Source organism: Oncorhynchus keta, chromosome 34, assembly GCF_023373465.1.
Source record: "Oncorhynchus keta strain PuntledgeMale-10-30-2019 chromosome 34, Oket_V2, whole genome shotgun sequence".
NCBI classification, from domain to species: Eukaryota; Metazoa; Chordata; class Actinopteri; order Salmoniformes; family Salmonidae; genus Oncorhynchus; species Oncorhynchus keta.
Window position 1 is genome coordinate 48,125,519 of NC_068454.1, and position 15,207 is coordinate 48,140,725.

The 15,207-nt window shown below is 40.2% G+C and overlaps 1 protein-coding gene across 23 annotated transcripts in view; it reads left to right on the forward strand.

The window, feature by feature from the left end:
* The window catches only part of LOC118367218 (E3 ubiquitin-protein ligase MYCBP2-like), a 307,475-nt gene that overhangs the window by 138,895 nt on the left and 153,373 nt on the right, over positions 1-15,207 (forward strand). For all 23 annotated transcript variants that reach the window (XM_035750395.2, XM_035750391.2, XM_035750396.2 and 20 more), the window contains 4 exons: positions 2,033-2,186; positions 9,769-9,941; positions 11,078-11,203; positions 11,596-11,723. In XM_035750395.2, coding sequence (XP_035606288.1) covers positions 2,033-2,186; positions 9,769-9,941; positions 11,078-11,203; positions 11,596-11,723 — 581 coding nt within the window. The remainder of the gene's footprint in view (positions 1-2,032; positions 2,187-9,768; positions 9,942-11,077; positions 11,204-11,595; positions 11,724-15,207) is intronic.

The following is a 15,207-nucleotide window of genomic DNA, read 5'->3' on the forward strand; positions in this document are numbered from 1 at the left end:
CCCAAACCCACTGGCTACAGGTTATCTACAAGTCTCTGCCAGGTAAAGCCCTGCCTTATGTCAGCTCACGGGTCACCATAGCTGGTCTCACTGGTCACCCCCAAAGCCAATTCTTCCTTTGGTCGTCTTTCCTTCCTGTTCTCTGCTGCCAATGACTGGAACGAATTGCTAAAATATCTGAAGCTAGCTATAAGCACCAGCTGTCAGGGCAGCTCACAGATCACTGCACCTGTACATAGCCCATCTGTAAACAGCCTATCTATCTACTTACCACACCCCCATGCAGTATTTATTTATTTATTTTGCTCCTTTGCACCCCAGTATCTCTACTTGCACATTCATCTTCTGCACATCTACCATTCCAGTTTTTAATTGCTATATTGTAATTACTTTGCCACCATGGCCTATTTATTGCCTTTATTGCCTTAACTCCCTTATCTTACCTCATTTGCACTCACTGCAATTATACTTTTTTTATTTTGTTCTACTGTATTATTGTATTATTATTATTATGTTTTGTTTATTCCATGTGTAACTGTTGTATGTGTCAAATTGCTTTGCTTTATCTTGGCCAGGTCGTAGTTGCAAATGAGAACTTGTTCTCAACTAGTCTACCTGGTTAAATAAAGGTGAAATAAAATAAATATATATAAATATATATATATATATATATATATATATATATATATATATATATATATATATATATATATATATATATATATATAATTGAATTCCGCGCTCTGCAATTTCACAGGATGCTGTCGAAATGTTCCGTTAGCGGAACCCCTAGCCGTAAAATGTTCAAAACAATTGTGGAGTTGTTTATTGACTCCAACCTAAGTGTATGTGAACTTCCGACTTCAACTGTAGGTAGAGTTAAAGTGACTATGCGTAGATAATAACAGTAGCAGCAGCGTAGAAGAGGGTGGGGTTGAGGCAGTGCAAATAGTCTGTTTTGCCATTTGATTAGCTGTTCAGGAGTCTTATGGCTTGGGGGTAGAAGCTGTTTAGAAACCTTTTGGACCTAGACTTGGCGCTCCGGTACCGCTTGCCGTATGGTAGCAAAGACAACAGTCTATGTCTAGGGTGGCTGGAGTCCGGCAATTTTTAGGCCCTTCCTCTGACACCTGGTATAGAGGTTCTGGATGGCTGGAACCTTGGCCCCGGTGATGTACTGGGCCGCACGCACTACCCTCTGTAAGTGCCTTGCGGTCATAGGCCGAGCATTTGCCATACCAGGCAGTGATGCAACCCGCCAGGATGCTCTCGATGGTGCAGCTGTAAAATATTTTTGAGGATCTGAGGACCCATGCCAAATCTTTTGTCTCCTGAGGGGGAATAGGTTTTGCTGTGTCTCTTCACGACTGTCTTGGTGTGCTTGAACCATGTTAGTTTGGTTATGTGGACACCAAGGAACTTGATACTTTCAACTTGCTCCTCTACAGCCTCTTCAATGAGAAACCTCTTATGAAGTTGGTTTTGTAGCATCAACTGGGAATTTGATCTTTTTGACTGATATATATGATTGTTTCATAACTGCAAAGTAGCTCTAATGCTGTCAGTTCCACTTTAAAGGTCCAATGCAGCAGTTATTTCAATATTAAATCATTTCTGGGCAGCAGTTAAGTACCTTACAGTGATTGTTTTCAATTAAAATGCTCAAAAAGTAACAATAAATGCTTCACAGCGAAGGGCAATTTCTCAAGCGAAGATTTAGCTAGGACTGTCTGGGAGTGGTCTGAGTGGGGAGGGGAAAACTGGCTCTTATTGGCAGAGAGGTTTAAATCTTCTTTCTTAATGGAATATTAACTAATTCACCGCCTGCTGATTGTCACCAGGCATACAAAAACTCCATCCCACCAAAACAGGCACAAATTTCAGCCCATCTTTTCAAACTGCTCTTACAACTTAAAGGGCATTATCATTTCACAATTTTAATTCTAACCTCAATGTATATAAAACACAGGTAAATCACGTTTTTGAGTGCACTGTGCTTTTAATTAACCTCTCTTCTCTGTGTCCGTACCAGGCTTAGTCCCCACCTCAGTGTCGGAGCCCCCCCCCTTTAAATGCCTGCTGATCAACAAGCTGGATGGCAGCTGTCGCACCTTCAATGACTCAGAGCAGGAGGACCTGCAGGGCTTCGGCCTCTGTCTTGACCCAGTCTACGACGTCATCTGGAGGTCAGACTCAGTCTCTTTCTCTTTATTTCAATTTTTATCTCTTTCTCTCTATCCCTCCCTATTTCCTGTTCTTCTGAGTTTAGCTGTGTCTCATCGAACATCGTTTTCTATAAATAGGGTGCACTATTAATGTTTTCACACTAACGAGCAGAAACTGGTTACAGATCCTCCATAATTGTTGGAACCATGCTGGAAAGGACAATAGGGAAATAAAAAGCAGAGTCAGATCAGTACGGTTTGGGTCAGTCCTGTGGAGTGAATCTAGCATTGGTGATGCTATGTGGGGAGTATGGTATAATTTCAGACTCACTCTCCTTTTTAATGTGACAGACAGGAAACTCAAAACCCATAGTCAATAACCGCAGTGGTTTTAACTGTGTTATTTTTTTCTACCACTGTTAAGAGTACTGGTGGTACGGAGGGAGTATCAGAGGAAGTTTGTTTGCTTTGACTCGGTGTTGTAAGATATATTCTTATTTTCTAGATTGGAACGTTTAACACACATAAAACTGGGTTGTAGGCTGTATCGTATTTAACTTTATAAACCAGGTCGTTTGAATTCCAGCCATGTACATATGAGACGACCCACGGCTATGATGCAAAAAATCTTTACTGTTCTATTTCAAGTAGCTCTGTGTTCTTGATATGCCACGGCAAATGTGGAGAAAAGCAATAAGGAATTTATTTAACACATTAATACCCCTTGGTTCTAGCCTAGTGTTTGGTTTGCAAACATGGGGGTTTGTTAAAACCTTTCCGACCTCTGCAACAAAGTTGCAATTTACAAATGCAATCTCCCCTGTAGCCTAACATAGAGAGTGAAGAATGTCTTAATTAACGAGGCAGCAGCTTCACTGAGCCAGACAGGCGAATAATGCATCAGCATCATTATTATGAATATTTACAAATGTCAATTGAAAACTGCTAAAGCAAACCAAAATGCAGGTAGTTTGACTGATTGTGTTTGTTGTCCATGGCTAATAGCTAGCAATTGACAAGAATGCATAGCAGGACGCCTGCCGAGCAACCATTCTTTGATTGCATAGCAAAGATGGAAAGAGTACGAGTCACAATTAGTTGCAAGCAAATTTAGTTCCAGGTGCTGAAAAATACATTCCTATGTTTTTTTGGTTTTCATTGTCTTGAGATTGACATTAATCTACAGGATAGGGAGTTTATAATGTTAAACACTACCAGTCAAACGTTTGGACATACCTACTCATTCAAGGGTTTTTCTTTATTTGTACTATTTTCTACATTGTAGAATAATAATGAAGACATCACCTTTGAAATAACACATGTAATTTCTAAAAAAGTGTTAAACAAATCTAATTATTTGAGATTATTCAAAGTAGCCACCCTTTGCCTTGTCCTGACAGCTTTGCACACTCTTGGCATTCTCTCAACCAGCTTCATGAGGTCACCTGGAATTTGTGGAATTTCTTTCTTTTCTTAATGCTTTTGAGCCAATCATTTGTGTTGTGACATGGTAGGGGTGGTATACAGAAGATAGCCCTTTTTCGTACAAGACCAAGTCCATATTATCTGGCTTCCAGTTGAAGCTCACATCCGCTACAAGACCATGGTGCTTGCCTACGGAGCTGTGAGGGGAACGGCACCTCAGTACCTCCAGGCTCTGATCAGGCCCTACACCCAAACAAGGGCACTGCGTTCATCCACCTCTGGCTTGCTCGCCTCCCTACCACTGAGGAAGTACAGTTCCCGCTCAGCCCAGTCAAAACTGTTCGCTGCTCTGGCCCCCCAATGGTGGAACAAACTCCCCCACGACGCCAGGACATCTGAGTCAATCACCACCTTCCGGAGACACCTGAAACCCCACCTCTTTAAGGAATACCTAGGATAGGATAAAGTAATCCTTCTCACCCCCCTTAAAAGATTTAGATGCACTATTGTAAAGTGGCTGTTCCACTGGATGTCATAAGGTGAATGCACCAATTTGTAAGTCGCTCTGGATAAGAGCGTCTGCTAAATGACTTAAATGTAATGTAAATGTAAATAAGCGAAGAGAAACGACAGTCCATCATTACTTTAAGACATGAAGATCAGTCAAGAAATGTGAAAGTTTCTTCAAGTGCAGTTGCAAAAACCATCCAGCGCTATGATGAAACTGGCTCTCATGAGGACCGCCACAGGAAAGGAAGACTCAGTTACCTCTGCTGTAGAGGATAAGTTTGTTACTGTTGCGAGCCTCAGAAATTGCTTCCCAAATAAATGCTTCACAGAGTTCGAAGTAACAGACACATCTCAACAACAACTGTTCAGAGGAGACTGTGTGAATCAGGCCTTCAAGTTTGAATTGCTGCAAAGAAACCACTCCTAAAGGACACCAAAAATAAGAAGAGATTTTTGGTTCCAACCGCCGTGTCTTTGTGAGAAGCAGAATAGGTGTACAGCTGACCTCGTGTGTGGTTCCCACCGTGAAGCATGGAGGAGGAGTTGTGATGGTGTGGGGGTGCTTTGCTGCTGACACTGTCAGTGATTTATTTAGAATTTAAGGCACACTTAACCAGCATGGCTACCTCAGCATTCTGCATCCATACGCCATACCATCTGGTTTGAGCTTATTGGGACTATCATTTGTTTTTCAACAGGACAATGACCCAACACACCTCCAGACTGTGTAACGGCTATTTGACGAAGAAGGATGATTTGGACTGCAGAGTGAAGGAAAAGCAGCCAACAAAAGCAGCAAACTCCTTCAAGATTATTGGATGACATTCCTTGTGAAGCTGGTTCAGAGAATGCCAAGAGTGTGCAAAGCTGTCATTAAGGCAAATGGTGGCTACTTTTAAGAATTTGAAATCTAAATTATATTTTGATTTGCTGAATACTTTTTTTGTTACAACATGATTCCATATGTGTTGTTTTATAGTTTTTATGTCATCACTATTCTACAATTTAGAAAATGGAAGAAAAAAAACAAACTTTTGACTGGTACTGTGTAAGTTACAACAGAGACCATTTTCAGCAATGTTATTTTGCTTATGATTAGCTGCTGTGTGTGACTGTTTGAAAGGTTTGCAATCGTGCCAGTTGACATTAAGTTGTCTACAGTCATGGCTAACAGGCAAGGAAACTGATGGCTCGAGAAATCAGAGTTGATTTCAAACGGATTTGACCACAATTCACCATATTCCCAATGTCGAAGTTGCTTATGACTGTAATTAACACAAATATTGACAGCCTATACCCATTATTTGTGCAGATTACGCTAGGTGGGGCGCTACTTGTCTCATTTTATTTAAGTCTCTTGATCGACTACACTTTTTTGCCCACGTTTACTGACACCGGCCATATTCAACGGGTGTTGAGAGTCGGTTAATTCGCCAGTTATTCTGCGCTCTGGCACACACAGGCAAGAGTGCTCTGAAATTGCTGTTGATAGCCAGAGCGAATTTACCAGCTATGTATATAAACAGTTGTCGCAGTGACATCAACATTCATTTGAAATGTTTACTTGCGTAGTGGAGTCTTTTGTTTAGACATGTAGCTAGCTAGCTAAACAATGAACCATAATCCCAACTCGTGACATTACTACACTGCATGAAACTGCAGGTAGCTAACCAACCATGTTTAATGTTAGCTAGCTAACATTAGGCTATAACTAGCAAAGCAAATGGCTCTGAGATACGAATAATATGACTACACAGATCATACACAGATCATAAAGTGGAGAGCAGCACTTATGCAGTAATATATCTACTACGCAATATACACTACTCCAAAAAATTAAGGGAACACTAAAATAACACATCCTAGATCTGAATGAATGAAATATTCTTATTAAATACCTTTTTCTTTACAAAATCACAAAAAAATTATCAATGGAAATCAAATGTTTCAACCCGTGGAGGTCTGGATTTGGAGTCACACTCAGTGTTAAACCACACTACAGGCTGATCCAACTTTGATGTAATGTCCTTAAAACAAGTCAAAATGAGGCTCAGTAGTGTGTGTGGCCTCCACGTGCCTGTATAACCTCCCTACGCCTGGGCATGCTCCTGATGAGGTGGCGGATGGTCTCCTGAGGGATCTCCTCCCAGACCTGGACTAAAGCATCCGCCAACTCCTGGACAGTCTGTGGTGCAACGTGGCGTTGGTGGATGGAGCGAGACATGATGTCCCAGGTGTGCTCAATTGGATTCAGGTCTGGGGAACGGGCGGGCCAGTCCATAGCATCAATGCCTTCCTCTTGCAGGAACTGCTGACACACTCCAGCCACATGAGGTCTTGCATTGTCTTGCATTAGGAGGAACCCAGGACCAACCGCACCAGCATATGGTCTCACAAGGGGTCTGAGGATCTCATCTCAGTACCTAATGGCAGTCATGCTACCTCTGGCGAGCACATGGAGGGCTGTGCGGCCCCCCCAAAGAAATGCCACTGCACACCATGACTGACCCACCACCAAACCGGTCATGCTGGAGGATGTTGCAGGCAGCAGAACGTTCTCCACGGCATCTCCAGACTGTCACGTGTGTCACATGTGCTCATTGTGAACCTGCTTTCATCTGTGAAGAGTTGGGCCCTCATACCACCATCATGTAGTCTGTTTCTGACCGTTTGAGCAGACACATGCACATTTGTGGCCTGCTGGAGGTCATTTTGCAGGGCTCTGGCAGTGCTCCTCCTTGCACAAAGGCAAAGGTAGCGGTCCTGCTGCTGGGTTGTTGCCCTCCTACGGCCTCCTCCACGTCTCCTGATGTACTGTCCTGTCTCCTGGTAGCGCCTCCATGCTCTGGACACTACGCTGACAGACACAGCAAACTTCTTGCCACATCTCGCATTGACGTGCCATCCTGGATGAGCTGCACTACCTGAGCCAATTGTGTGGGTTGTTGACTCCGTCTCATGCTACCACTAGAGTGAAAGCACCGCCAGCATTCAAAAGTGCACAACAGCATGTGAAATTTATTGTCAATCAGCGTTGCTTCCTAAGTGGACAGTTTGATTTCACAGAAGTGTGATTGACTTGGAGTTACATTGTGTTGTTTAAGTTTTCCCTTTATTTTTTTGAGCAGTGTATATTTTTTAAAAGCAGCGTTAGACAGGATTACCTACACATGCTGACCAGCTCAAATAGACAAAAGCGTGCTACATGGCAGACCAAGGTTGGAAGGTTGCTGACTTCTTCTGTGGCTAAACCAACTAGGCTCGTAATTTAACATTTTTATTCGTATTAACAGATGGCATACTTGTTTAGCAAGACACATGAACGTTCACATGTTCCAGAAAGCCTTTCCACCACCTACCCCCCAAAAAACACATTTTGATCATTTGAAAAAGTTTACGTTCAAATGGATCTCCAGTGAAGTGATGAAGCGCGACATATGGCTAGTTTCCTGAAACTAGTCACATACACTACCAGTCAAAAGTTTTAGAACACCTACTCATTCAATGGTTATTCTTTATTTTTACTATTTTCTACATTGTGGAATAATTGTGAAGACATTAAAACTATGAAATAACACACATCATGTAGTAACCAAAACAGTGTTAAACAAATCAAAATACATTTTATATTTGGCATTCTTTAAATAGCCATCACCAATAAGAAGAAGAGACTTGATTCGGCCAAGAAACATGAGCAATATACATTAGACCGGTGAAAATCTGTCCTTTGGTCTGTTGAGTCCAAATAATTTATTTTTGGTACCAACCGCCATGTCTTTGTGATGCAGAGAAGGTGAACGGATAATCTCTGCATGCGTGGTTCCCACGTGAAGCATGGAGGATGAGGTGTGATGGTGCGGGTTGCTTTGCTGGTGAAACAACTGTCAGTGATTTCAAAGCACACTTAACCAGCATGGCTACCACAGCATTCTGCAACGATACGCTATCCCATCTGGTTTGTGCTTAGTGGGATTATTATTTATTTTTCAACAGGACAGTGACCCAACACACCTCCAGGCTGTGTAAGGGCTATTTGACCAAGAAGGAGAGTGATGATGTGCTGCATTAGATGACCTGGCCTCCACAATCACCCCGACCTCAACCCAATTGAGATGGTTTGGGATGAGTTGGACCCCAGAGTGAAGGAAAAGCAGCCAACAAGTGCTCAGCACATATGGGAACTCCTTCAAGACTCTTGGAAAAGCATTCCAGTTGAAGCTTGTTGAGGGAATTGCCAAGTATGTGCAAAGCTGTCAAGGCAAAGTGTGGCTGCTTTGAAGTATTATGCTTGTACCAATCACTTGTTTGATTCCATATGTGTTATTTCATTGTTTTGATGTCTTCACTATTATTCTACAATGTAGAACATAGTGAAAATAAAAACCCTTGAATGAGAAGACGTGTGTAAACATTTGACTGGTACTGTATGTCCCTGATGGGTAGGAGCACACTCCAACTGATGCAATGGGCCGTCTTTACCATCCGCTGGAGTGCTTTCTGGTCATGTATGTAGCAATTCCTGTCTGTGATGCAGCCGGTCAAGATACTCTTGATGGCGCAGCAGTAGTATTTGGAGAGGACCCGAGGCGGCATGCCAAATTTATTCAGCCGCCTTAGGAAGTAGAGACGCTGTTGCGCCCACTGGACAGGGTTCAAGAGGCAAATGTTGGGAATTTTGATTTATTATTTTATTATCCACCACGATCTGTAATTCAACCATGCTTACTACAAGTTTAGATAGCTGACCGCTAGATGTTTTGCTGGCATGGGCTAATTGACTACAGATGCACAACCACATTTCTAAATTGCACCTTGTGTATTCTAACTCTCATAAGTAAGTGAAAAAATATATATATTTGTTGTAAATGGTTAAAAGCTAGTTGCCCTTCCCTGGTATACAGAGATGAAAACAATTCACAGGGATAAAACAAATGTGACTGTAAATGGTATTAAATGAGTGTGTGCAATTAACCAATTTATAAAAATGCTTAAAATTAATGAATAAAACTGAATTCTGTATTTGAACAAATGTGCAGTAGCAAAGTCTGAGGCAAAATATCATTTTGATTCCTTTGGAAAGTGTCAAATTGGACTACTTCACTACTGGTTCTATAATTTTTGGTTTAAGTTTGATAAAACATTCAGGATGGAGTTAGCCTGACTAAAACCCTGCATAATTCATTTGTTGCCATGCTTCGGTCAAGCACTACTCATAAAGCATATTTAGAATATAAGGTTATTATTCAAAAGTGTCAAACTGTTCATGTCAAACTGACATTTAAGCCATATCGCCTATCCCTTGAGAAATGTTTGGTCTACGAAATACGGTGCATTTGGAAAGTATTCAGACCCCTTTCGTTTTTTGACATTTTGTTACCTTGCAGCCTATTCTAAAATGGATTAAATGAAAATGCTCCTCATCAGTCTATAGACAATACCCCATAATAACAATGCGAAAACAGGATTTTTGAAATTTTGCCAATCTATTTGTTAAATTTGTTTTATAAGTTTGTAACCTAGCCAAATGTGGAAAGTCAAGGAGTCTGAATGCTTTTCGAATTACCTGTATTTCTGAATGCTCTGTAACCTTGTTACCTTACATACACACAGACATCCTTTAAAACCCTCTATTTGATCTTTCAACTCCTCACTGTCCTCCCACCTGTAGATTTCTGCCGGCATCGAGGGAGATGTGGTGCTACAACGCCGTGATTGCCGATGCCCGTGTGCCCTCGGCCACGGACCTCCAGGCCACCTGCAGCATCCTCAGCCCTGAGCTGGCGCTGCCCGCCGGCTCCCACACCACCACCACCCGCTCCCACGGAGCCCTGCACATACTGGGTATAATCAGAATGATGATACTAATTTGACAGACCTCTTTCTGTGGATTTTTACTGATAGGGCCGTACTTGCTACAAAGTTACAGAAAGCTAAACCAACACCCACACAAACATAAATTGGATACATTGTAAATGAAGGTCTAATGATGGAAAACTAGCTAGCATTGATATGTCTTTGTAGAGATTGCATGAATTTCTGTCAATTTTGCAGTCATGATGCAAGTGGTGCTATGCTGTCATCCTCCCACATGTTTCTAGTTTGAACAGCTGTTTTCAGCAACTGCTAATGTAGAATTCATTTGTGATATTGGCAGATTTGCTAACAGACGATTTAGCTAACTTTTTGCCTAGTGTTTGATATGCAATGTGATGAACAGTGTGTCTGGCTGGACAACACAGCATCTCTTCTAAGCCAGGCAAAATTGCACATAAGCTTATTGTTATTTATGTATTCAAACAAGTATCACAAACAAAACGGCTTGAACGCTTCCGCTCTGTACAATTATCTTGGAAATAATGCCAATATCACGTTGTCCATTATTTTCAAGAAAATATAAAGTGGATGTGTTTATCTCTTAAATATTTTGGCCATGTTGGCCAGGAAATACAGTCAGCTATTTGATTCATACTATTTTACTATTTGCCTCAGTATTTAAATTGACATGTCTCTGCCAGCTCAGTGCATCAATGCAACTATTGGCCAAATGTATGTTGCTTGATATCAGTGGTCTCGTCACTCTACTGTCGCTGTCTCTCTCACTCCCTCTCTCTCTCCCTCTCCGCTTTACACTGAAGCACTTTTGACATTTCCTTTTGATAACTATTGAAAACGCTTTTAGTACTTAGTGTTAGATCTTATTTATTTAATCGTATTCTCTCCGGGCATGGGAGCATTATACATGCCTAGTTATAAGAAATAACTAGTTATAAGAAAAGCATTATTCTGTACTATAATAATAATAATAATAATAATAATAACCCACTTTAACAGAGCGCTATTACAGCAGTACTGCCAAGCACTTTAAAAAAGCATAGCAAAAATAGACAAAACAATTAACAGAGGTGTCAATTCCTCTGATAATGTTAAGCACATTATTAATAATGTTAAGCAAAGTCCCCTGTGTGTGCTGTGACCAGGTTGCCTGGATACGCTGGCGACCATGCAGGAGCTGAAGATGGGTGTGACCAGCACAGAAGAGGAGACTCAGGCCGTTATGAAGGTCTACTCCAAAGAAGACTACAGCGTGGTCAACCGCTTTGAGAGTGAGTCCTCAGTCCACACACGGGATTTTTGCTGATGACTAACAGGAGATCATGGTTTTATTTTCTCATCTTCTACTACAGTATTTGTCACACTCAGACATTTCTCTTATCACTTTTTCATGATTTTGGTTTGATTCATTTATTTACAAGACATTCCAGCCAGAAACAACATTACATATACTTCATTACCAGTGATATATTAAAAATATTCCATTTCAAGTTTATTGTAATTCAAGGAAGCTTTAGGATGTATTGGAACAGTATTCCAATATGTTCATATGTCATATCGCAGTGACTGGATGCTTCTAATAAAACTAACCTCATTGTATTGTTATGAGCACAGATGATGCTGAAAGAGCTGACTTATCGCAACTTCTTGTGTAATGTCATAGGTCACGGGGGTGGCTGGGGTTACTCGGCCCACTCGGTGGAGGCCATCCGCTTCTGTGCTGATGCGGACATCCTGCTGGGGGGGCTGGGCCTGTTCGGGGGCCGTGGGGAGTACACCGCTAAGATCAAGGTCAGTGGCAGGGATACTAGCAAATACACTGCATTTCCTCTAGCTCGGTTTTCTAGGTCCATACAGTGCCTTCAGAAAGTATTCATACACCTTTACTTTTTCCACATTTAGTTGTGTTACAGCCTGAATTCAAAATGGATGAAATATTTTTTTCTCAACCAGTTACACACATCTAACCCATAATGACAAAGTGAAAACATGTTTTTGAAAACTTTGCTAATTTCATGAAAATGAAATACAGAAATATCTCATTTACGTAAGTATTCACACCCCTCAATCAATAATTTGTGGTACCACCTTTGGCAGCGACTATGGCTGAGTCTTTCTGGGTGAGTTTCTAGGAGCTTACCACACCTGGGTTGTGCAACATTTGCCCATTATTCTTTTAAAAAATTATTCAAGCTCTGTCAAATTTGGTTCTTAGACCATTTTTCCGGTCTTGCCAGTTTTTGCCTTGTGTTTGAAGTTATTTTCCTGCTGAAAGGTGAAGTGATCTTTCAGTGTCTGATGGAAAGCAGACTGAACCAGGATTTCCTGTAGAATTTTGCCTGTGCAAGACTAGGTAATGTGTTGTATTTTATTTGCCCCAAACATAACACTTTGTATTCAGGACAAAAAGTTAATTTGCCACATATTTTGCAGTATTACTTTGTGCATTGTTGCAAACAGGACGCATGTTTTTGATTATTTTTTATATTGTACAGGCTTCCTTTTTTAAAGTCACCATTGTCTACTTAAAGAAATATATATATATATATATATATATATATATATATATATATATATATATATATATATATATATATATATATATATATATACACACAGTGGGGCAAAAAAGTATTTAGTCAGCCACCAATTGTGCAAGTTCTCCCACTTAAAAAGATGAGAGGCCTGTAATTTTCATCATAGGTACACTTCAACTATGACAGACAAATTGAGAAAAAAAATCCAGAAAATCACATTGTAGGATTTTTAAGGAATTTATTTGCACATTATGGTGGAAAATAAGTGTTCGGTCACCTACAAACAAGGAAGATTTCTGGCTCTCACAGACCTCTTCTTTAAGAGGCTCCTCTGTCCTCCACTCGTTACCTGTATTAATGGCACCTGTTTGAACTTGTTATCAGTATAAAAGACACCTGTCCACAACCTCAAACAGTCACACTCCAAACTCCACTATGGCCAAGACCAAAGAGCTGTCAAAGGACACCAGAAACAAAATTGTAGACCTGCACCAGGCTGGGAAGACTGAATCTGCAATAGGTAAGCAGCTTGGTTTGAAGAAATCAACTGTGGGAGCAATTATTAGGAAATAGAAGACATACAAGACCACTGATAATCTCCCTCGATCTGGGGCTACACGCACGATCTCACCCCGTGGGGTCAAAATGATCACAAGAACGTTGAGCAAAAATCCCAGAATCACACGGTGGGACCTAGTGAATGACCTGCAGAGAGCTGGGACCAAAGTAACAAAGCCTACCATCAGTAACACACTACGCCTCCAGGGACTCAAATCCTGCAGTGCCAGATATAACTTTTTGGTCAAAACTCAACTCGTCGTGTTATTATATATTATTATTGGAGGACAAAGAATGCTGAGTTGCATCCAATGAACACCATACCTACTGTGAAGCATGGGGGTGGAAACATCATGAGATATCCCTAAAATCATGAGATATCCCTAAAATCGGTGTTCTCACGGAAATGTCTGTAATGTCCAGTGGTGAAAAGTACTTAAGTAAAAATACCTTTACCTACTACTTAGTCATGTTTTGGGGTATATGTACTTTACTATTTATTTTTTTATTTTTACTTCAGAACATTCCTAAATAAAGTAATGTACTTTTTACTCCTTACATTTTCCCTGACACCCAAATGTACACGTTACATTTTGAATGCTTAGCAGGACAGGAAAATGGTCCAGAACATCCCTGCTCATCCCTACTGCCTCTTATTTGGCGGACTCACTAAACACAAATGCTTAATATGTAAATTATGTCAGTGTTGGAGTGTGCCCCTGACACTCCATGAATTAAAAAATACCATCGGGTTTACCTAATATAAGGAATTTGAAATGATCTGTACTTTTACTTTCACTTTTGATACTAAAGTATATTTATATTCAAATACTTTTAGACTTTTACTCAAGTAGTATTTTAATGGGTGACCTCTTTTACTTGTTAAGGTATCTTATACTTGAGTATAAGTAGACGATGGGGTACTTTTTCCACCACTGGTAGCGTCTGAAACTATTATGACCACTCTGGAAAGGTGAGACTCGAACACAATGGTGTACGACCCTCACAAGTGACACCCAACTCGTCTGTAGGTAATCTGTACTTTTTTTTTGAATGAATGGAAGTACGAAGGGAGTTGTGCCTACACAAAATAGGGTTAAATATGTATTTTTAAAAAAAAACATGTATTTCCTGAGCTTTCTTATATCTCCTAGATATAGGACAAGCATGTCATCCTTGTTTGTTATGATTTATTGTTTTACTATCTTTTTTGCCATTTATGAATGTGTTATTTAATGCGTTTCTCTGGGCTATAGTAGTAAAGGCCAAATGCAATATTTGTGACTCACATCCTGGATTCGGTCTTATGTAGCAAAATTCGAAATTGTGTTTTTTACATTGGATAAAAGTAAAGACTCAGAGCTACAAAATGGTATACAGTGGATTTTTGAGGAACAATGGGAAAGTAATTCTACTTTGAAAGTTGATAAACTTGTAAACTCACTTTTGAGAAAAGGGCCTTTTATTTTTTTGGTACCTACTGGAGAGCTCTCCTTTGTCTTCACACATTTTGCATTGTTCACACCCTTTTAAGCCAGCCCCGCCCATCTCTTTCAGGATTCACATATGAAGTCATGTGCTAAACAGTGACTAGAGCAGTAAATATTAAGACTAAAATTAGTAGTAGCCTACAGTAAGGAAACATTCCAGGTAAACAAAGTGATCACATAAAAAATATTAGATGATGCTTACCCAGACACACGAAATTGATGGGGACATGTGAAAGAAATGCAATAAACCCCCAGCCACATCCAGTGGTGGAAAAAGTACAACATTTTCATACTTGAGTAAATGTGAAATACCTTAATAAAAAATGGCAAAAGTAAAAGTCACACAGTAACATTCTACTTGAGTTAGTCTAACAGTATTTGGCTTTAAAAATACTTAAGTACATTTTTGCAATTCCATTTACTTTTTATACTTAAGTATCAAAAGAAAAAGTGTAAATAATTTAACATTCCTTCTGTTAAACCAGACAGCCCAAATTTGTATTTTTATTGCCAGATACCCAGGGGCACATTCCAACACGCAAACATAAATTACAAACAAAGCATTTGTGTTTAGTGAGTCTACCAAATTAAATGCATTAGCGGTGACCAGGAATATTCTCTTGATAAGTGTTTGAATTGGACAATTTTCCTGTCAAAATGTTTTTAAGTACTTTTGCGTGTCAGAGAAAA